This window comes from Pogoniulus pusillus, chromosome 28 (assembly GCF_015220805.1).
Source record: "Pogoniulus pusillus isolate bPogPus1 chromosome 28, bPogPus1.pri, whole genome shotgun sequence".
NCBI lineage: Eukaryota > Metazoa > Chordata > Aves > Piciformes > Lybiidae > Pogoniulus > Pogoniulus pusillus.
In genome coordinates, this window is record NC_087291.1 from 11,296,701 (window position 1) to 11,320,841 (window position 24,141).

Below are 24,141 nucleotides of genomic sequence, written 5' to 3' on the forward strand. Positions count from 1 at the left end.
TTTATAACCACCTGACAGAGCTTCATTCTTACATAACCTGAGTTCCAAGTGTTGTGATCTTTTTAAGCTTGAAGAACACTTTTTAGGTGTTTTTATTGCTATTGACACAGAATTATGACATAATCTATCCAAAGTTAATCTGGAACAATAGGGATCATAAGAATAAATACAGAGGGATACTATCCAGGATGTTTCTGAAATAGTGAGTCAGCAAAACAACGACTTGCATGTTACAGAAAATGGAAACAAAGAAGAACCACCACTGCCAATCATTCACAAGAACTGACAGCATTTCTCAGAAATATTATACCCTGCATTCATTTTTGTATCAGTCACTGACTCTCACTACTTCTTAGACTTCAGCAAAATCCAAACCAATGACACATCGGAAGAAAATGTTATGACTCTGAGAAATTATATATAACAGTTTCATGAAGTAGGGCAGAAGGTTCAGTTAATTATTTCTTGCCTGTAGTGAAGCTCACTTCACCCTGAATAAAGATAAATCATCTTTAGCCTCATGAAAATATTTTTCTTTTTAAAGATGAACAAGATGAATTAAACATTCTTTATATTAACTGTGTTAACAGAATTCTATCCAGACAGCAACATTAAGCACCCAAACCCTGCCTTAAATAGCAGGACTATATAAAGTAAGTGAAAACCTGAAGCTCTTAATTGAGGGCACCATGAATTTATGGATACTTAGTATGTTGGTATTTGAAATGCTCTATGCTTTAGTTCCCACTTGTAACACAGCAACAACAGACTTTACAAAAGGTGTTATGTTAATATTTAGGCAAGCTGCTAAAGCTGAGCTTATGAAGAAATTGATAAATTTTGCATACTGATTACTGTACAAATAAGGTGAAGTCAGTAATGCCTGCATCCAGGCAGGGAACAATGAAGTTACAGAAACATTTCAATCCTTCGTCCACTCTAAAAATAGATACAGCAGAAGCACTACAAGAGAACATGATGTGATGTTGCAGTTCCTATTCCTGATGGCTTCTTGCACTTTTGTCCCTTTCAGTTTTCTTTTATTCATTCTTTGCCACCTCCGACCAAGGTGCTCTTGGCTTCTATCATTCACTCAGTCCCATCCTTCCCACCATGCCATCACTATTTACTAGTCCTCAACCACCATTAGTCTCCTTCGCCAAACAGCTGTGTCCCTTCCAGTTCAGTTTCCTTCTTCCCCTCTTCTCTCCCTTCTGCTTCCAGTTTTCAACTGGCCTTTCATCAAAGTCTAATCCTTACCACACTTGGTGGTGGAAGGGTCTGCAAGACATCTAAGGACACAACAGGCTCCTGCCTTCAATTCAAGCACGTAGAATTGCACAAGGGCTGCTGTCAGCTCCTCTGCCTTGAAAAACAAGACTGCTAAGAAGGACAAGGATGACATGCTAACTGAACACAGAATACATTATCTTTTCATCAGCAACACAATAGTTAAATCTTATCTGCAATTTAAATTTGGCCAACAAAAATAGATTTGCACAGAGAAAGTGAAAAGCTGTCCTTCAGCCAGAAATTTCCCATAGCAAGTTACTGATCTAAAGCACAGAGAACACCAGACTTTTGTGCTCTAGAATAAAGCAGACTGGTGGAAGTTTTCAAGGACAGAATAGTTTATTTTTGTCTAGCTCCTTTCTCAAAAATGGTTGAAATGTTTAGGCCAAAAATAATAGGCAGAATTTAAAAAAAAAAAGCACCATATTTTAGCAGAGAGCTGAATGACACCTTCACAAGCCTCAAAAACATTTAGTGTCATTTCCTTCTAAACCATAAACCTTAGCAGCACATCACACTGGTTTGAAAATCTCCAAGATAAACCTGTTTACAAGTACGACACATGAGTTTTGACCACTGCTACAACAACATTTCTGTCCTAATCTGCTACAAAACCTTAAAAGATAGAAAACAATGCACTGGTAAGCAAAATGGTAAGAATGAAACAGTTACTGGCAATGCAAGAACAGAGCTACTAGTTCTTCCCAGTTAAAAATAAAGGGTAACATGTAACTTAGCAGACTTGATAATCATTCCACCTTTCTATCCCAAAATGCATTTTGCCTTGCCTGTTGAAAAGCCTGGGTAATATAATTCCATGAATTGGTAATTAGTCTATCCAATGTAAGGCCTCACAGAAGCTTGTGAGTCCTGTTATCACCTAAACACCCATGTAATTTCACCAAGTTGTTTGTATGTCTGAAACCAGAAATTCATTTCCCTTCCTGCCAAAGGTATTTCCTTAAAACCTTTGTCTCTGCTTTAAGGAATGTGTTTTTCAAAAAGTACTTTCAAAGACTGCAGTCAAGTTTATAGTGACGATGAACATCCAACCAAGTTAGCAATGCCACTGGGAAAAAGTCCTTCTTAATTTGAAGTCTTGAATGCTTATGACCACACAAAACTTTGCAATCCGTTGAGTCAAAGATTTAGTGACACTTAATCATGACAGCAGAAAGTGTAGAACTTCACCATTTGACTACAGCAATTCAAATCATTCCTAGAAAACAATCATTAAAGATGGTGATACAGTCTTCTAATTTCACCTGACTATTTAAACATAAGGAACTTTTTTTCTTGACCTGCCATTCTTACAGACTGTCAACAAAAGGGGTTTTGTGCAACAAATTGATGCAGTGAGGTCCAGGTATAATGCATACCATATCAGATTGATGAAGAATTTATAACTCCCTAAACATCAGAGCTTTAAACATACAGCGCTTCCTTCTTGGATCAGAACGAGAATATTCAACAGCTTGAGGAGAAATTCCATGCAGAGCTAAACGGGCTTAACACATTATTTTATTTGTAACTATTTATCAAGAATTTATTTCCAGATTCAGAAAACTGGATAAGCTATGGCCCTTTCTCCACAGTGACTTCTGCCTGTGTCCTGAGGCTCTCACCAATGGCATGACCACAGTACTGTTATAAAACTGGAACAACAGCTTTCACTTCTCTCCTTACAGCAAAGTAGCTTCAGCAGTAGGGAGCTCAGCATAGCCTAACCACCTATATGACTTTCTCACTTTTCATGCAACAATAACAGCAGTGTAAGTACAGGTGCCAGAAGAAATGTGTAAGAACATGCAGTTTTGCAGAGGCTTCAGGCTCAGCTGTGCATGGCAGCCCTAGGGCCTCTGTTCTAAAGATAAAACATTTCCTGAAAGACTGAAGAACACCAGCATGTGATTTTCTTCTTTCCGTAATAAGGAAGAATAATACTTAATTTCATGCTTCCCTTTTCAAGTTCATAAAAGTATGTAAGCTTTCACACGTGCACATTTGCTTTTGGCCTAAGTACAAGCAAATGAAGTTTCAAATCAGAAGGGATTTTTTCTGAATATTTTTCCATCTATAAAGATAAGGAATTGAAAGAAAATGGGAGTTTAAACCCAGACTTTGCCAGCTGGCATCAGACATAAACTACAATCTTTCACTTTGGAACAACACTAAACTTTTGGAGTTCAGACAAGCTGGATATCTACTCAGTTTCACTGTGAATAACTAATCAGTGTTTAGAACTGTTTAGGAGGCAAAGTCACAGTATGAAGTGGACAGCAACCGGTACCACCTACTAGACAGTTTTTCTGTACATATTAAGAAGCAAGCAAACATGCCTTAAACAATCCCACAAGGAAGTGACTGTTTACAGGTAACTGAGAACTGCTCCCATTCTGTGATCAATTATGCAAGTAATTTAAATGAATTCTAAAATCTGCCTGGAGAAAATGCCATTCTAATTGGTTATCTTTTTTTCAAATCAAGACATTATTTTCTGCAGTCTCTGGATTTTCTCATTTAGTGATTTCTCTCATAAGGACAGGTTTTACCACACCAAGGGAGAGTCCAAGCACTCCAAAGATGTTAGGATTAAAAAGCCCCAGCTCTGCATGATTTAAGAACAAACAAGAGGAAAACAGTAATAGAAATACATACTAGGAAAAAAGATGACTCCCTTTAACTTTATGAAAAGGATAATGTCAGTCGAGGTGAAATAAAGTGATAAGGTCTTTCACAGCATAAGACAGATGCCTCTTGGCATAAAAATACATTAAAGTATCTATGGCAGCTCATTCAAAAATACAACAACCATTAAATACTGAAATGTGCTACTATCCATGCCAAATAACCAAATTTTTCATCTTAGTGCCTTTTTGTTGGAAATCTGATGGGCTATAGATTGTTACTTTCATTAGTTGATCTAAAAAGGCATAGTAACCATGCAAGTGCTATGGTAACGCTATTGGGCAATTAACAGCTATTCATTAATTAATTTCAGTCTAATTTTCAAGACATTCTAAGGTTCTTTTAATGCTTTTAAAATAGAAGTGGCAAGTACAAAATCAAATTCCCGTCACTGCAGTCCTCTGTCACACAGGATTGTTTTTGTCTATTATCCATAGGAAACACTACTATCCACTATCTTAATAAGACAGACATTTCTGAAAGCTGAAAAAATTAACAGCTGAGAGGTATAGAGGAAATACAGGGCAGGAAAAAAGCTAGGCATAAGCTAAATGCCTAGGAAACTAAAGGTCCACTACTGTCTAAAAATCTCAGCTTCAGGTGTGCCTCTAAAGAGCAGACCCTGCCTGATTTAACAGCAGTGGAGATATCTAATGATGCTAACAGCTCAAGCGTATAAGGCTACTGAGCATGAACTCCTGGGCAGAAATAAGCAGAAATTATATTCCCCTCCTTGTACTAATACATCTATTAAGCTGAACACTCCTGCATGATTTGATCAATGTTAGCTTAAACCATAGTTACGATAGAAACTGTATATAACAACTATAGCCACCAAGTTCCTCAAAGCAATTATTGCCTAGTGCCTACCTTAGACAAGCCAAGCCCAAACCAGTTGCCATATTAATTTAGTATCACAATATCAGCAGTCATATTGCAGAATTTTGTTGCATTGCTCTCATGACATGCAAAAAGCCCATGACTACTGGAAGAGTCAGACACTCATGGAATGATGAAATAAGAGGTATGTTGTTGATAGAATTCACAAAAACCTGTTCAGTTTCACACCTTCACTTTCCCTTTCTCTCACACACACACTCTCAAACATACTTGACACCATCCTGAAAGAGCTCTGGTCTTTCAAACCTTCTCTGTTGCTCCTGATGGTGTGACATGACTTTTCATAGCTGGTTTACGATGAAAACATAAAATCTGGAGTAGTAGGAAGCCTCTCAGACATACTGAAGGAGGAACAAAGCAAAACATGTACAAGTGATGACATAGACAAGAACCATGTTGTTTTGAAAGGTCTACAGTGAGGGGCAGTGGAAAAGTTTGTGCCCCTTCTCCCCCTTTGAAGCAGGCCAGCACCCAACCTAAATAAGTAATTTCATTCCAGTGAAGTCAACAGTACCCAGCACATGGCCAGTGTTCTGATACCAGCATGTATGATTCACACAAGCTATTTTGCCCACCAGTGTTATCTTCTAGTGTTCAAAAGCCATCATGTCATGTAGGGACTGATAAGAATGACAGACTGATAAGCACTTCTTCTTTCTCACTAGAACAAATAACAGCATGATACTCCATTTTTGTTACAATAATATGACTTCAAAATTCCAATATTAAAAGAAGTTATAATTGACTATTAATGTTATTTTTAACCCTTAATCTGGTTAAAGCTGCATAACAATCGTGGAAGGAATGTTGTATCTATGTAGTCTTCATGGGAAATTAGCACATAGCATGAAATGTGGGTGTTACAAGATTTAACAAGAAAGAAAATTAAAGGAGTGTTTGCTTCACCAAGTCTAGCAGCCCTGTGAATGTTGTAATATGATTCCATCTACAAGCAATTTTAATCTTACAAATAGCTGCAGCTGGTGCTTTAGATTATTGCTTCGGCCTTCTACCTTAGTTATTTGTCTCTGCTCTTCACAGCTTTTACTGATAGAATAAAGTTCTAACATCTAACCTAAACTTTTCTTTTCCTTGCTTCAGGCTATTATTCTATGCTTCACCATCTTTTGAGAACAAATAATTCCCTTCCTTCATTTATATTGTTACCTTGAAGTTATTTATAGCCCATGCCCATGTCCCTTGAGCTCTCTCTGCTATAGACTATAAATATAGCCCACTTAATCCCTCTTCATATGTTTTATCCTCTATTATTTGTATCCTATTTGTAACATTTACATTTTATTTTCACTTTAAACTCTTTGCACCACAACTACAGACAGCATTGCAAATAAATGGTGAAACAAAACCACTTTGTTCACTTCAAACATACTATGCTTACATCACTGTAATTGTAACACACTAGTCAAGGTTAAAATGCATGTACTACTGCAATTGCTGTAGTCTGGTATTTTCCCAAGAAATTACTGTGCATTTAAATTTTCTAATGTTTTGTCTCAGCTTACAGATCAATGTTATGTAAGACCTAGCAAAAATTATTTCAGCCAAACAAAGCCATGTATGTAATTTTAAAAGAAGAAAGGGAAAAAGAGCTATTCTATGCTGACTCCAAAACAATATCCTCCGTGGACATCTACAATTGAGACAATTTTTGTTTCAATTTGACTCCTTTTAATCTCATAGCCATTTAGGGAACAAATTACATTTGATGTAAACTTACTTGCTAGGATGCAGTTATAGCTTCAAATTAGAACTGCGTAAGTATTTTGAGACATGAAAGCATTAAAAAAATGAAATCTTCCAAAGGGTTAAAAAAAGTGACTAAAAACCAGTCTGGATTTCAGTGAGACTGTGATGCTTGGTACCAGTTAAGGATGTGGTCCATAGACTTAACCAAATTTGAAAAATGCCCTTCACAAGGGGTCTCATTGGAGTTTGTGTCCTGTTCTGGCCTTTAGGTGAAGTTGCAAGAACCCTGCCATTGATCAGAAGCAGTTTTAAAGATTAAACAGCAGAAGGGAACACTCTTTTCAAATTTAAGGAAATGTTGATAGTGCAGTGAGGCAACAGTAATTGCTCCTTTAATAGAGGTCTGGAAAGAAGAGTAATTGAAAAAAGATTGATTGGGTTAAAACCACAGATGAAACAAATCTTTTCAGGTATTTCATGGAAGGCTCTGAGGAATGCCAGAGTTCCTCACAAAGCTTTGTGATTGGGGCACAAAATAGAAAGGTTCACTAATTTTTTTGCATGTGCACAGTAATTTCTGTTAGGAGGAAAGAGTGGAGTATACCTGACTGTGCTTCATTAACCTTAATAGAACCTTAAAAACATCTGGCTGTCATTGCCAACAGCTCAGTGACAACATGTGGTCAATGTGCGTACAGCAAGACTCAAAATGAAAACAGGAAGTACAGAAAGCAGGATAGAAGTAAGTTTTCATATTCATCAACAAGGCTTTGCCATCAGGAATATTCCAGTCTGGTTATCCTATCTCAAAAGGACCCATGTCCGAAGCAGGAAAAGGCTAATTGGATTTAAAATGATTAAGAGCTTGGAAAGACTTCCATAAGTAGAAAGAGTCTGATTTTCATTTGCACTACCACAGAGTTTTTTCATGGAACACATACTATTTATACCCACCTAAGCATCAATCCATCTATACGGGATGAGGAAAATCATACTATAAATGAGAATTATTTGCCTAACTTTGGACCTTCTGGGGAGTGCAAGTTAAAGGTTATGTAATAACAAAGTGGATTAATTGCAGAAATGTGAGGTTCATCTATACGGCCTCTCTCTTTGCAGAAAGCAACTACTGTCTTCCAGATAGGCTTTATAGCTACACTCATAATCATGAAGTTCAAACATCTTAGTGTGTTACCTAAGAAGAAAGCTGACTTTTCTTCTCTCCGCTGCAGGTGCTAAGTTCTGACAGCTGGACACAACACCTTATTTTCTACATAAATGTTACTAACTAAGGCTTCTGGCTTTTCATTCTGTTCTACCAGGGGCACGGTCTGTGGCTATTCCCAGTTCAGACACACAGACTTCCACAGCAAAAAGAATAGTGATGAAAAACTCTCTTCTTTCAGATCTGAACATCTTCTACTAGAGGTGTTACTGCGGACAGCAACATCATTTTGAGGGGTGCTGATGAAGAAAAATGTCTGCATTTCATGTTGCCAGGCCTAGCGTGGCCCAGTGCCAGTCAAGAGAGCCAAACTGTGCCTTCAACTTGAACAGCAACGACCATGACAACTACATGGTCCTTCTGACCTGCATTTGCCAGCATGCCAGTATCAGTTAGAGTTATTTTATGTTTTGGTTTATACGAGGAAGGATTTGATACCTGAGTAGCAACCAGAGAACAGCACCACAGCATCACATGAAGGGCAATTTTCCTCCTATAACTTCAATTCTATTGATTTCCAGGTTGTCTAGGAAGGATGATAAGGGCATATCGGAGCACTCTTAGGTTATAAAAACAAAGGAGGCTAGGAGGGATACAGTGGGACAATGCCTGCCCAGACATTTTTCCCCACAAAGATTAGAGAAAGAATGAAGGAGAAGTTGAACATGAGCCACTTTGTGAAGAGCATTGAAGGCTCTCCTGAAGCAGACTACAGGTGGCACCACACCACGACTGACAGGGTTCCAAGGTGCAGATAGCTACTATTTCCAGTTCGTTCAACCTCGATACAGCTGAAGAAGCCAACGCATCCAAAACAACATACATTTCTATGGCATTTTCCTTTCACACTAACAGATAAAGTGTGCCCTATGGATGATGGAAGGTAATTATTGACAGCTTCACAGGGACAGTATTAACATAAGTTCTACTTCAGGGTAAAGTGCTAGGTAGTTAACTGGAGTTTAACAAGGTGCTAAGTGAGTGTGAAATTTTAGGCTCTGCTCATTAAATGCTGAGAGGAGCAAAGGATGTATTCTCTTTTCTGTGGTGCCCAGTGACTGAATAAGGAGCAACAGGTATAAAGTGCAACATGGGAAGTTCCACCTCAACGTGAGGAGAAAATTCTTTACAACAAGGGTGACAGAGCACTGGGACAGGCTGCCCAGAGCAATTTGGAGTCTCCTGGATGTGTGGAGTTTCCTGGATGAGTTCCTGTGCAGCTTGCCCTAGGTGATCCTGCTTTGGCAAGGGGGTTGGAGTTGATGGTCTCTTGAGGTCCCTTCCAATCTCTAACATTCTGTGGTTGTGACACACATGAATATCCACATTAGTACAAGGGACATGACCGCTCAGCAGGGGAATAACAGCCCAGGCCCAGGGTGCTCTTCCTTTCCAGCACCACCAGCTGCCATGTCTACAGAGCTCCCTCTCTTCTTTGTGGTGAGGCCTTACATCTGTATAACCACACAGAGAGTACTCACAGAGAACAAAAATAACCTCCCATCACTCTGCCATCTGCATCATCTCTATCTTGTCTATTCTGCTTGGCCTAGTGGGCAGTTTTCTGAGCTCCGAGTTTGTTTTCAGTGGGTTTTGGGGTTGTTGTAGTTTGTTGTTGCTCTTTTTCTCTCTCTTGTGCTAATACATGCAGGGTGATAAAGCGGCAGCTGGGGAACTTACTGGTCGTAACTAAGAGCTGCAAGTTCAGGGCAGACTCTAAAACCGTTAAGCAGATGAGTTTTAGTGTCCTGTAGATTGAGAAAGACATGACTGAATGTAGAAATCTGGACTGCACCCTTCTTAATTTTCCTCTTCCACCTTTTTTGATTTTATTTGTGCAAAAGAAGCTGGAAGGAAAGCTGAGCTACGTGAGAGGGGGGAGTTCAAAGTGGTAAGATGTAGCAGAATTCGTAGTGTGTACATAGAGAGACTCAGAGTTCTACACTTCTCCATCTCCCAGTGAAATTTCTCATTCTCAAGACCAAAAACCGCAACAGAAAAACAGTCTGTACAATGGCAAGGGAAATCCCTAAATAGTGGCTTGCAGTGTGATTACAAGAGTAATACAGTCCTGATTTATTTATAACACGGCTCTAAAATATTCCTACTTCCCCAAGTATTCTTCATTATTACTTTGGAGGGGGGTTTGACAGAAACGTCTCTCAGCTGAGGGGTTGACTTTTTTCATTAACTGTTTTCACCTCTATTTTCCCTCTGTTTATGGGCAGTGAGAACTGTACTTCAACCTACCCTCATTTCCACCTCCCACATAGCTCTCTTGCATTATCAGTGCCTTCCCCCACCCTCCCTCCCAACAGCATTTTAACACAGGAAGTGTTTGCATAGCTCATCTTTGCACTACTACTCCACTTATAAAATTCTCTCATATTTTCTTTAAACCTTTTCCCCTCCTGCCAGCCCTTCCCTCACAGTCTTTGAAGAAACCTCGTTAAGACTCACTATTTCCTATAGGATTCCTTCCACACTAACTACAGCCAATTCTTAGAAGAAACAATAGAGCAAAACTTTCTTCTTCTGAAACAGATCCTGTAGGAAAAACAGTGACAGCAAATAAAAGAATGCCAACTTTCTGACATGTGTGTGGGAATGAGTGGATCCATCTTTGGAGCCCAGAACAGTTTCGAGCATATGCACGACACAGGCTGGTGAGCATCTACTGGGCTCCTGAGGTAAAGCACTCTCCTGAATTTAGGTCCCACTAGGTTTCTGCAGCTGCTGTGCAAGGATTTTTATGATGAGCATTTTGAGGCACCTAAGTCATATCTATGTGGTCCTCTAACAATACATATCTACATGTAAAAGCAAAGATTCTAATACAAAGACTGAGACTGATGATTTTCCTTTTGCCATTTCTGACAGCATTCTGTGCCTCATACCAATTCTGTCCCTACTTGTGCTAGCGCAAAATCTCCAAAAAAATCCAGGTATTTTATTTGATGTTTCTTGGTGAGACTGTAATACATGTGTTCTTCTAAGCATTTCAGAACTTCAAGGCCAAATTCAAATTAGAGTATCAAAAACTTCAACAGTCCAGGAGGTTCACTTCTTTTGTATCCATGTGAAGACTTCATGAGGCGTAGGAAAAATATGGTTTTTAATAGACATGTTCATCTAGTATCAAACAAATAATGGAAGAGAACGAAGAACCTACTGTCCCTGCAAGAGGAGTGGCAAACAGGAAAATAAAAGGCCATCACTAACATTTTACTAAGTGTAAACAGGAGTAGCACACATCAACATTAGTCTCTGCGTAAGATTAAGCATTAACAATCTGTTTTCTCTACTGCCCTCCCCCCCCCCATACTCCCTCCACTCAACAAGGTGGTGGCCTTGGGCACCAAGAAAGAAAAAGGAAACTTGGATTAAGAACAGAACAATTGGGGGAAATTATTACATTAACATTAAGCTTCCTTATTATTCCATTCCAGACTTCAGTGAAATTTAATAGCTGCAGTTCCTCCCTGCGGCATGCATACCTTCAACCACAGGGATCATGAAAGAGAACAATAGACTTTGATTGTAAAAATATGATTCATTTTTGAAGAATTCATTCCATTCCTTTTCTTGTCTCCCTTTGATGCTACTCAGCTTCATTACTAGAAGGAACGTGTCATCATTAGAATAAAGCATCCTGCACTTCAAGCACTTTCACCCACAAAGGGCTTGAATTCTTGGAGCTCTTCTGTTTGTATGCTCCACAAGCTGGAAGGAGTTTACAACTGGGAGACACAAAAACAAATGAAACAGATGTGTTGGCTATGCTCAGATTATACTAAATGCCAACATACCTTTACAGACATGCACAACACTGCCAGCCTGACAGAAAGAAATGAGCTGCTTATTATATAATGGGAGTTAAACCAGCACTGCATCATTCAACCATGCAAAGGCTTCCACTGATTTTGCAAGCTTTTTTACACTGGTAGCATTTCAAAGTAGAACAAATCAGGTGTCCTCTAATTACATGCAGAACATGCAAAAAAGATAGAAACAAACCATTTATTTAGAGAAGAAAGGTAACAGAGTTCATTAGATAATTATAATCCACTAGCATTTTCCTATTTCATGAACCGCTGGTTTCTGAGCAGCAACTACAGTCAGAGGGCACAGACACAGCTGAAGATCTGCCACTTGGCTACTTTTGCTGCTCTTTACTAAACTACAACTAAGAGCTTGCTGCTAGTGGAACCCATGCAAGCACAAAGACCCCAGTGAACTCCCTTAGAAGAGAATGTGCCTCGCTTTGTTTCTGAATGACAACTTTGCTTTAGGATTCAAGTTTTTCTAGTGAGCAGAAACATTTGTGAAGCAGCCACAAAGAAGGGTTTGCTAAAAACATGTCATTTGCTCAAGCTTCCTGTTATGTTTGTGAAAAGCACCTAGAAGGCTAATTGAACAGGCATCACTTTTATGTAACAAAACTAGAGGGGTCCATTTTGGAGGAGCTGTGTGCATATGTGACATGTTCACACTGAACATGAAGCTTGACAGCGCCAGCCCCTAAAAATAGCACCTGGATATTCTTGTTCTCATCAGCAACCACAGCCCCATCTTCTCTGTCATTCGGTGCATCGATCAGGCACCCCTCTCCCTCCTCCAGAAGAGACAGGAGTGGTGGTGCCCTGAGGTAGCTTATTTTAATAGAAGTGGGATAAAGAGATAAAGAGGATGTTTGCAGCTGCTGCAAGCACACGTTTTGAACAATATCCCTGCCCCTCAGCAGGCAGTTATCATGTTGTTTTGGCAGCAGGAAGGAATCTGTGGTTTTTCTTGTTGCTCTTCTTTATTTAAACTACCAGAAATAAAGCAAAAATGACAGAATGCTCTGTCTATAAATAATCATTCCGGTGTACAGTTATATTAGGAGGTAACTCAGATGGCATGATAACGCCTAACAGACTAATCTTAGACCTGTAATGCCATAAGATGAAAATAACTATGCTAAGAATAACTGACCCAGAGGAGTCAGCCTGTTAAAGAGATCCACAGAACAGGGCACTTGAGATGTTCATGTCTTTCACAATAGTATCTCCCCATTAGTTTCCCTACAATATTTTGGATTGCACCCACCCTATAAAAACCCACCCCCAACAGTAGCTGGGATGGTTACAATGCAATGACATCACAAACCTCCTTACACATCCATCTATATCAAAACCTGAAATCAATGTTTATACACATATTTGCAGGCTATTTACTCTCTCTCTTCACAGTTTTTGCTTTCTCTGCAAAGACTGTGCAGAAAAAAAGGGGCCAGGCAGCCAGTACAGAAACAACAATCTGATTAAGGCTCTGGTAGCAGAAGGAGTTGCAAGTGTTCCTCATCTTTGATGCAAACCTTAATGAGTTAAAGGGGGACAGTTTTGCAGGAGGGAAAACTGAAACTGCATTTAAGTGCAGTGCAAACCAATAGGTGTTTTAAAGCTGAACATCTAGAATAATAAATGGCTGAAGTTAAAAAGCTCATGTCTAATAAAGTGATTTAGCTCAACACACTAAAGTGAGGGGAGCTAGTGACTCAGTACCAGTACTAGTGAACCTCTGTATTAAATGCAGTGTCCAATGGTACCAGGAAAGAAGTTCAAAGAGGTTTTGAAATTGTGTTCTGCATTGTTTGTGTTTACTTTCCATCTGTTGTAGCTTGCTATCCTTATCAATCTTGTACTTGGAAACTCTTATCTCAGGCTTCTCCCACAAACTCTGTCTTCTAATACAAAGTCAGACTGTCAGGTAATCACACAGTTCCAGAAGCTCAAAATAGAAAGAAAAAAGCAGTATTACAGCATTAGAGGACACATGAGGTTGGTAACAATGGACTGTACTCAATGTTTCCTTAATAAGCACTAGATTTTTTTTCTACCTAGCCTTTACAACAGGCATTGAACAAGCCTCTCCAGCTGTTACTCAGAACTTCTCTGAATTTTCCCACTCCATTTTTTTCATTACTCTGATAGAGAATCACAAAGTCAAAGCTCAGCATATCTATTCTCACTCTCTCTGAAGAGTTATTGCCTGAGATATCAAATATGCAACAGTTTGTACGTTGGAAGTTTACGTTACTCAATTCAAATATGCAAATACATCAAGTTCTTCACAAATACTAGAGGAAACTTGTAAGTTATTTGCTTTCTGCAATCTCTCTGCAGAAACAGCTGAGCAGGTGAAACTTTAGTTTGGACAGAAAAAAAAAACAGGAGAGCCTGAAGGCAATGTAAATACATGTGTAGAAATATGTATGCAGGGTCACAGATCACAGAATCACAGAACATTTGAGATCAGAAAGGACCTCCAGAGATACAGTGCATAAATTTTGTACACTGGGGTTTCCTGAGGGAAGACAGCTCACGAGGACCTATCAACCCACGTACAGCATGATGTGTGTAGCACTGATTTTGTCACTTATACTCAAGTGACACAGGTTGTATTTCCTGACTAGTGCAGAGAATAACATCCTGCGACTACATTCACTCACTCCATTTGTGAAATTGCAGGTGTTTTGCAAGCCTGTAGGTAGATAAGTCAATCACGGTAATTAATCATTCTGAGTATTAGATTCCCTTCAGAATAGTCTTGCTCTGTAGATTCCTAAGCCTGACAGGTATCACTTTCTGTACTTCACAGAAGGGTTAGCTGACATAAGCAGGATTGCGTAACTTGTTCAGGTCACCTGTCAACTCAGTGATGAAGCAAGGCTTTAAGCTTAAGATCTCCTTGAACTCTTGATTTTTCAGCAGCTTTGGGCAGGAAGCAGAGGATGCCTCATCCAATAAAAGACAAGGTGGAATTTAAGTCGGCCAGTGCAAGGCTGTATGTAAAAGTACCGCCAGTGAAGTGAATGTGGCACAACAGCACAGCATGTTGAATTACCACCAGTTAATGAACTTGGTGTCAAAGCCCAACATCTACAGATGCCACGGCTGAGCAGGTTCTTCTCCTTCACATAACTGACATGTATTTGAGTAATGTTAGTTATTGAGTAATACAATAGTTATTATTTCTCTATATTTTAAAAATCATTCTCACCACAGACTGTTTTGCACCACATGCTTCCTCTCAGGGACCTATAGTTTGTAACTTGTAGAGTGGTAAGGTAAAAGGTCAGCTAAATGCCACTGTGACTGTGCACACACAAAGGTTGAGACTTTTGGGGTAAAATAATAGCAAAGCACAGTTTAAAAGTAATCCCAAGTATGTAAGAGGCTCTGAACTCCAGATTTATTTTTTATATTGTGAAACTAAAAGAATTATGGCATTGGGCAAGAATACATCACCACCATTTTCTTAAGTAAAGATGCAGAGCACTTACTGCTGCATGTTAGAGCAGCAGTACCATATGGGAGAATCTAGTTCAGCCTTCTCAAGATAGCTGAAACAGCTCTCCGCAGTAAGGTGTAGGTGTCTGCAAATTACACAGCTTCTTGAGTCAGTGCCTATCTAGATTGCTCCATTCATAATTAGACTTTTGACTGGTACCTATCCAGATAATCTCATTCATAGTATGATTTACAGGCAAGGTTGGAGACAGACAGGCAAAGCAGTAATTGAGGGAATACCAGCAGAACTGCTTCACATGACAGAAGTGTTCCCTATGTCTGCTGTTGTCAGAAACTCTTCAGCTTGCTTTGCAAATACATATCTAGTAGCCACTGAATCTGTCCCTGGGGATGACACCAGTCCAGTGTACAATCAGTTGTGTAATGCATGTCTATTGCATCTGGAAACTGACAAGCCTAAAAATCCATTGAGTGTCGAAGCTGCGCTTGCTTCAAAGACTCCAAGAGTATCAGGGGTGCAGTGTTAACAGTCATGATTTTGTGCTTTCCTTAAAGATATGCAACATTTTTATCCTAAGAAAAAGATAATTTCTTTCTCTCCTGTATGCAGCATATAGGGACACAATACTTGAAAAGCTACCCTGAACTTGAGGGAACTGAAGGTAATTGATAGCAACACTGAGCTTTGTGGTTTCATGTGACATGAATTAAACAGCATACTATGTACCAGGTCAACTTCTTGAAGACATGTTGCGTACTTTGAAGGCCAACAGAAACACTGAGGAATAGGTTACGCTCTTCAGAATACGTATTCAGACATCTTTTACATGGACAAGGTTCTGGACTAAAGTAGTTGGGTTTTTCAACAGCCTAAACATCCCTTCTGCTCTACCTGGTATTACAGGTGAAACTGCATATGTTAAATGGGCTTAATGTAGTATCAGGACAAAAAACATGACTTTTACATTATGTTCTTGTCTTCTTTGAAGAAATGCTGAGCTACAGACTTACAAGAAAATCACCTCCCTTTCTTGTGTTTCAAGTAAGATAACTGCTATTACTCAAGCAACATTAGTTGGCAGTTACGATGTACCATAGTGAGCTAAAAACCTCAGACTTCCACTTGTGTATAGCTAACTTAAATTTTGCGTACTATTAACAAACCAAACATACAAACAAACAAAACCCAAACAAAGTAACATCTCCAAAACAAACAAAACCACACACACACACACTAAACCAAACAACAAAACCAGGAGGGATAGGAAATCAGTCAGTCTCATCTCTTTGGCCAATATGAAAGCACTGGAGACCTGCTGAGCTGTTGAGGAAAACCAAAGCAAAGCAGTAATTCTTGAATGACAGGTTGACATTGTAGATGTTTCAGAGAAACTTCTGCTTTTACTTACTGCCTTTGCTAGAGCTTCAGAAGCAAGTCTTTAACTTGATTCCTGCCCTTGACAGAGGAACTGTAATTCAACATCTCATCTTTGAAGTTGGAGAAACAGTAATTCTCGGAGATCCAAAAAGGGTATAAGCCAACCCAGTAGTTTTATAAAGGAACAGAAAAGCTTCCAATCATAAACACTACCATCTGAAGTTCCCATTTCCTCCAGGTATTCTCATTATTTTAACCTGCACCTAACACCTTTTCAATCTCTCATTGAGTCTATAATCGTTATGAGGTAGTCTTGGCCTTCTATTAATGAAAAACACTAATCATGAGGTTAAGACATAGCCAAGTGTTTTCTAACAGGGAAGATGCTACCTTTGACACAATCACAAATTATTTTCATATCTGAAACTAGAAGTCTGCTCTAAAAATGCTCTAAAAGTGCATGTAAGAAAAGAAACACAGGTGAAGAGTTCTCATATAAACAGGAAAATAAATTTCTTTTTAAAACAAACAAACAAACATGGGCTCAACAAGTGCAGTAAAAGAGGCAGTATGTGAGGAGAGCTGTGGTTTACACAATCTTAAAAACTGAGAAGCACTGACAGGTTTTGTGAAATAAAAAGGGGGAAAAGGGTTAAAAAAAGGAAGAGAAAAATATTTTATTAAAAGGAAAGAAAACAAGGAAGAGTAAACCAAGATTAAAGCACATGCAAACAATTCATCCTGTATTCTATATATAGGACTTTTATAAAGTCAATTTCATGGAAAACAGTCCATGATCTAGACTAAAAAATATTAACATTGTGCCTCAAAAGATAAGTTTTCAGAGTGATAAAAACAGAACTGGAATTCACTGAGTTTAATAGAGATTGGGTGTAAGTAACCTGAATCTTGACTGGTTTAGCCTATCTAAATTGACATTTTATCTGGATGGCAACAGTTCTTTCAGTTTAGTACATCATCTGCAGGTTTCAAATACAGCTAGCAAAGAAATAAGAAAACACAAGGGTAGCTTCATGTGCATGAGGAAATGTCCAGTATTTCTTGAAAGTAGCTCTGAAATACCTTCATTAAAAAACACATCAAATTTACATCTCAGTGAATCATTAAATGTGATTACCACTGCCAGGTTCACAAATGCTGCGAAGTTACAAACCAAGTTATGCACATTAAAGACATTTCCAAGTAACACTGTACTGAAAAGCAAGAGTGATTGGCTTTAAACTACCTTTGTACGGAAACTGGCAAAAAGGAAACTCACAGAAAGATCAAATCCTGTTTACAGGCATATGACCAGAATTGCCTATGAGAGGGGCTGTAACTGAAGCCTCCTGACGAGATCTGTCTGAGGGAGCCTCTGTGAACAAGTCTGTATCGTGAGCCCCATTTTGCAACCACGCAACAAAACAAACAAGGAATCCCAAACTAGATTTGGGTTGTGAGCATTTTGCTCTGTCTGGAGAGCAGCAGGCTGAAGGAGGCAAACTCCCTGCAAAAGCAGCAGCTGCTACATGCTCCCGTAATTATTTAACAACAGCTTACATAAACCCCACAAAAATAAAGTCACTTCTTTAAAGGAAAGGTGTTTTCCTGTGGTGCTAGGCTGGATCCCGCTGGTCAGCCACTGGAGTCTGAGGTACGCGACTGTCTCTTACCTGAGCTGATCATACTGTGCATTCTTTGCTGAGCCAAGAGCTGTTCACGTCCAGAAACCCCATCTGAGGAAAAACACGATTCACTCTCGTAAATGGTCTGCAGCATATTCCAGCTGGTCTGCACTTCAGCTACACCACAGATTCATCACTGCACTTGCACAGGGGCTCGGGCACGACCCTCTGCGGTCCTACCTCCTCCTGCGCGGGTTGTAAGATAATACGCTTCGGCAATTAGCAGTGTTTAAGCATTTGCACGAGTATCTATCGAGAGAGGGGGAAAGCCCCAGATGCGCTCTCGGCGGCAGCCCCCGCCCGCTAGAAGGAGCCGTGAGGGCGCGGGGGGCTGCGCGCCGCCGGCTCTGAGCAGTTGCGTTGGGGCGGCCCACGGCAGGTGCAGGAAGAAATGAAGAATTATCTCTGCGCTTCGGGTTCTCAGCTGGAGCGAGGAGGGGAACACTGCCTCTCAAAGACCATCAAACCAAATAACCCCCTTCTGCAGGGCCCGGCAGCCGCCGCGGGTTCACCACGACGTGCCCCAGCCCGGAGGAGCGCAGCCGCCCCTGCTCCGCGCTCTGCCCGGCCGGGCGAAGTTGGCTGGAGCGGCAGCGGTGCCTCATTTGCATCTGAATCGACACCCGCGCGGCCCAGCGGCGGCAGAAATAGAACAATGGCCGGCCTGAGCCAAAAATAGGTCAGGCTTGGCCGGGTGATTGGAGCCTGCATTAATGCCTTTAAAAATACCACAGCAAACACAGCTGTCCAGGCTCTGTCTCTCAAACCGCCGGCCACCCTCCCTCTCTCCAGCGCCATTAACCCCTTCCCATTGCCCAGCCCGTTCGGCGCGGAGGAGGCAGGGAGGGTGCGGGACAGAAACACTCCCCGCCTGGGATTCGCACCCCTCTCCTTCCCCTCAGGGACAATTATGTGCAAGGAGCGCACAACGCCACGGGCTCTGCATCGGCCTCAGAATAAGGCCAGAGGCTGTGCCGGCGGCAGGCTCTGCGCGGCGTGGTCCGGCCTCGCCCACTGGCGGAACCCATCGGACCGCTCCGCTACCTCTGCCCGGGTCTCCGCAGCTGGCTCTGGCGGGGGACTCGGGCGGATGCTGCCCGCTCCTTCAGGGCCTGGGGCCGCCTCGGGAGGGGCGCATTCTGAGCCAACGGGGCTGGGGGCAGCAAGGAGGCAGCTATGAACGAAGGGCCGGGTTTTGTGCGCACAGGCAGAAGCAGCCCTGCCGAGTTCAGCATGCCTGTGCAGTTGGCACAGCCCGTTAGGCTCGTTTGCCGGCTACACGCTATTCAGTTGACTTGCTGAAATTTGGAGAGGGGCTGAGCAGCTCGCATCTATTTTTAGGAGCATTAGGTAACTTTGCAGGGCGTCTTTCTCAGGTTAACACGATGATGTGGTTTCAGGAGAGCAGCATTTGACAGTGTGTCAGACGAGCTTGCTGGGCGCTCCTCTGCACCTCGGCAGGTTTCACACATGCTAAGTGAAGTTTGTTTTTCACAACGGTATTTCAAAACTTGCGTATCTCGATTAATGTATCTACGTATAAATATGGTTCATTTCACTGTTACAGATGGTATTTTACTTCTGAGTCCTGCTCTGCCTTACAGCACTTGTTACACAGGTGACCACAGCCTATCACCACCTACATACATGAACCAGCAGCCTGATCCCTCACGTACCAAAATGACAACTCCCTTTCAGTGTCAATGCTCTAGGGGAGCAACAACGGCCACAGGGATGTGATTCCTCACTGTACCCTAGAAGCCAAAAAAACAGGTTGTCTTGGAGCTTTCTAGAAATCCACCAAATCCTCAACTATCTCTGGCTTTTCTTTTCTTCTGAAGAACAAAAATTCTGCCCAGTATTTCAGGCTCTGTTCTGCCTTTCGGGAAAGGAGCATGTGTTTGCTCTTCGACAAATAAAACAGATCACAGTCAAGGGCAATTGTTTGTTTGTTGGTTTTTTTTAAGCTTCTCACAATTGTGTAACCAAAGTAATTATTCACACAACAAAGGACTGTGATACTCTTGTAATATCTGGATACTTGATGACACCCAAAAGGTCTGTGGCTCAGGTCTCCTCCATCATCCTGCTGAGAGTCAGGATCTGGACAGATGGACTACAGCAGCTGACAATGGGGTTTTCCCGACAGGATCCTCAAATTAGCACCTATTGCTGCTCGACACCTTCCTCTCCTTGCTTTCTCTCTTCCCTACCCCCAGTTTTCCCCAAGAACACTCCCATCTCTGCAATGAGACACAGACATGGGCAGTGAGAGCACCACATGTTACAGTGCAAGACAGGGCATGAGCATCACACATATCAACATAGTATTGACAGCTGACAACTTGGTATCATGAACATTTTCTCTGGAGAACAGAAATAGCACAATGTTTTGTGGGAAATGCCTGACACTTTCACAGGGCAAAAGATGCTGAACACGAGTGCAAGGGGGATAATAAGTAGGAAGAGGAATCTTCTGTAGTGCAGAAAAAAAATACAAACAGAAGTAAATAAAAAAGTGGAATTACTTATGCTCTTGAACCAACCAGAACATGACTCTGAGCCTCAAAATGATCAGGGAAAGACTGGAGGAATAAGTTAAAAACAGGTCAGAACATGGAAAATTGTGGAGTGTGGGGTTCTAGTGTTAGGTACCCACACATGTTTATACGTTCTTACATATGAAGCTGCATCTTCAAAGACAGCATTTCTTGATTTTGGCATACATATGTTAAACTGACAGACACATTGACTACTTTATGTTAGCTAATTCACAGACCATAATAACCACAGCACTGTGCTTTGTATTTTAGCTGAGATATAAAAACTACATCAAAACATTTTACTTATGAAGTCAGTCACCCCTGTTGTAGGGCTTTTACAACCTGTACTATTCCAACTTGCTCTGCCCTATTATGGGTCTGCTTTGGTACATGATTAGCTTTAAAACACATCTGCAAATACATCCCTTTTCAACGTAATATTTAAGCACATACTCAAATTCTATTGATCACAATAGATTTTAAGCACATAGTTAAACACTCTGCTGAGTCAGCCTAGCCTTTAACTGCACGATCACATGTGTTTAAATAGCTCCTTTAGAGCACAGGGCAAGGATAAAAGGTTCATGCCTAAAGAAAATCTGGTTTTTATTTTTAAAGCTATGGATGTTAGAAAGTGACATTTTTATACAGGAACATGAGGCTGTTTTCTTCTGGTGTTTTTTTATTTGTTTTCTGTTTTGGTTTTTTGTGTGTTTGTTTGTTTTGGTGTTTTTTGTTTTTTTTCCAAATGTATTTCCTAAACTTGGAGGACTTTAATGACACTGGAAGTAAGAGTAAACTGTTGAAATGATTTAGTAGTTCTGAGGTGACTAAATGCAATCAGTGACTTTATAGAAAACATAAGGCATGTTAGTAGCATTAAGATCTCATCAGAGGGGTTCCACAATGTGTTTCTCTTGTTTTCCTTCTGAGTTGATAAAAAACAAATAAATATAAGGAAATTAAATCTAGAAACCACATTACTGCAACATTAAGACTGAGAAATTAAGCACTCAAATTGGAAAGAGCTAAGATTTCTACTGCATTATTAACTGCAACATTATAATTAAGTAGCACTTTTATTACATTTCTTTTTAAGTACAAACACTGTCTGTTTTTAGCATATCCCATTTCTCACTCACATTATTCTGGAGTATTGCCTCCATTAATTTTAATACCTTAGTTTCAACTTCTGCAGTTTTCTTCATGTAAATGAATTATTGCATCGAATTTTCTACCATATTTCTCAATTGCATCCTATAAATATTACATGCAAAATTAAGTAAGGTGATGTTCTCTAGCTTCTAGTCTTATCCTTAAGTGAGGATATCACAGTCTTACAGGTGTCTCATTGAACCTTCCTTCAGCCCCTTTTTCATTTGGCAAGTGAACATACTGCAAGTAATCCCATGCATCAGTATCAAACAGTGGGAACTGAATTAAGGTTGCAAGGGTAGTATTAAATCAGGCCCGTTTTGGTACTGAAGGTCTAATCTTTGCAACCTAAAGAGCTCAAATCTTTGTTTTGTAATTTATTTTATTTGTATATCTGATCACTGGGATTTAAAAAAAAAATTAACTATTGTATAGAACAGATGTTTCTGTAGCTGCAGTTCATTAGATACCATTAGTACTATGCAAAAGCCAAACATCCAGCATAAATTACTGCAGCTTATGATGGAGGATTAACTGGGTTAACAAACAGCAGAATACTATTACCACAGAGAAGCAGATGGTTTGGAAGCAGAAAGAAATCAGGGGAGATGCTCAAGTGGTCTGGTTCTGCTGCTTCCTGGTATTAGAGACCATATTCCAGGCCCCTGGGGGGATCACTTAATCCACATGCTCTGGCTGGAAAGATGTAGTGAGAGAACGTCTCTGGTGAGTTTTCTGGGTAGCAAGCCTTTGGCATTGCCCGTGCAGGAATACATGTTGCTTTTTCTTTGCAGTGCTGTGAAGCCATGTGATGGGCATTTTTCAAGGGAGGAGAAACCTGTGATTCTAAATGTGGCTAAGCTCAGTTCAAGCTTCAAAGGAATTTTCTGGGACAGAGAAAGTCGTACATGTAGCTTTAGGGGATTTTGTGACAAACAATGGAAGAATAAAACTTTACAAAGTTTTGAGGATAAGGAGCCCCATGCTAGATAAATGTATGGGTCTCTACGATCTCTCACATAACAATACAGGCAGCTTCACATCTTTCTGATGCAAATTAGCTCAGGGTTTTTGGAACTAGCTGATGACTTATCACTTCTTTCTCTTAAAATATGCCTTTCTATTCAAATAAATAAGTCTACTAAAAATTAAGTCCTAGATTCAGGACAACACATACTTGATTATAGCATGAGGCTTATGTTAAGCACATGCTTAAAGGCATCAAAAATTCAAAGGTACTTTCCTGAATCACAAAGCTCAAATAATTTAAAAAAACAGAGAAAGCCATCAAATAAATATATAGTATTTAGGTTAGGAATTGTGTACACAATTCAAGTATTATGTTGACAGTTAATTACCAAGCTGTAAGGAAAATCTCAATATTTTGCAGCAAGGCTGAGGTAAAATTTCATAAAACTGACAAAAGCCATGAAGCCAAAAGCAACGTCAGACAAATAAATGCCTCAGAGCAGCAGAGCCTTTAGCTCCTTTTATGCCATTAATGAGGCAGGTAGAGATATAAGCAATGTGAGATTTACTGGTCTTCCATGATTGGACCCAGCCTCCTTAGACAGAGAGTAGTGCATATGTGCACTATGTCTGCTTCACCAAACACACCTGGATGGACACATATAAAGGAACCCTTGAGCATGTAACCTATGATAGCTTGCAGTCCATTACCTCTGACAGCTCAGCTTGCAATGCACTCAGCATAATTCAGGCATTTCAAGCTCACTGGACATGTGTCTGTAGCTCCATGTAGTGTTTCACACATTTCCTGATGCTGGGTAGTCTGGCAGGTCAGATCAACTGACCTGGACACAAAATTCCTGGATGACAGACTGAAGTACCAGAAGGACACCATCTCTAGTTTGTAATACGTGCCTGGGTTTAAGTGCTTTTTTGGATTGAAGCCAAGAAATGTAGGCCATGCTTGCTGTCTGGAAAACTGCATTGTGAAAACCAGTGTCTATGGGACTTATGATTTAGGATCACAGCAAAAGACAGCCAACTATATGAGCTCCTGTGATCAAAAAGGCTAATAAAATCCTTAGATGTATATCCAAGGTTATACTGAGTAACAGGAGTGGGGTGATACATATATACCAAGGTGAATATTCTTGTTGCAGTATAGATCCTTGAAAAAAGAATGCTGAAAACCTGAGGATGGATAGACAGGCCACAGGAATAGAACAGCTTTGGAAAACCACTGGAAATTGGAAGTCAAAGACCTGAAATACTGAGTTTACTGAAGAAGGTTAGGCATGGTTTG

At 40.3% G+C, this 24,141-nt stretch overlaps 1 protein-coding gene across 15 annotated transcripts in view; it reads right to left on the reverse strand.

Moving 5' to 3' along the window:
• The window catches only part of HDAC9 (histone deacetylase 9), a 465,174-nt gene that overhangs the window by 266,660 nt on the left and 174,373 nt on the right, over nucleotides 1–24,141 (reverse strand). For 8 of the 15 annotated variants that reach the window (XM_064167142.1, XM_064167141.1, XM_064167140.1 and 5 more), the window contains exon 1: nucleotides 18,160–19,096. The exons of 1 other annotated variant lie outside the window; for it this stretch is intronic. In XM_064167142.1, coding sequence (XP_064023212.1) covers nucleotides 18,160–18,265 — 106 coding nt within the window. In that variant the 5' untranslated portion in view covers nucleotides 18,266–19,096. Of the gene's footprint in view, nucleotides 1–18,159; nucleotides 19,097–24,141 lie in introns of those variants that run through there. 6 more of the 15 variants (XM_064167144.1, XM_064167145.1, XM_064167153.1 and 3 more) reach the window with 4 other exon arrangements.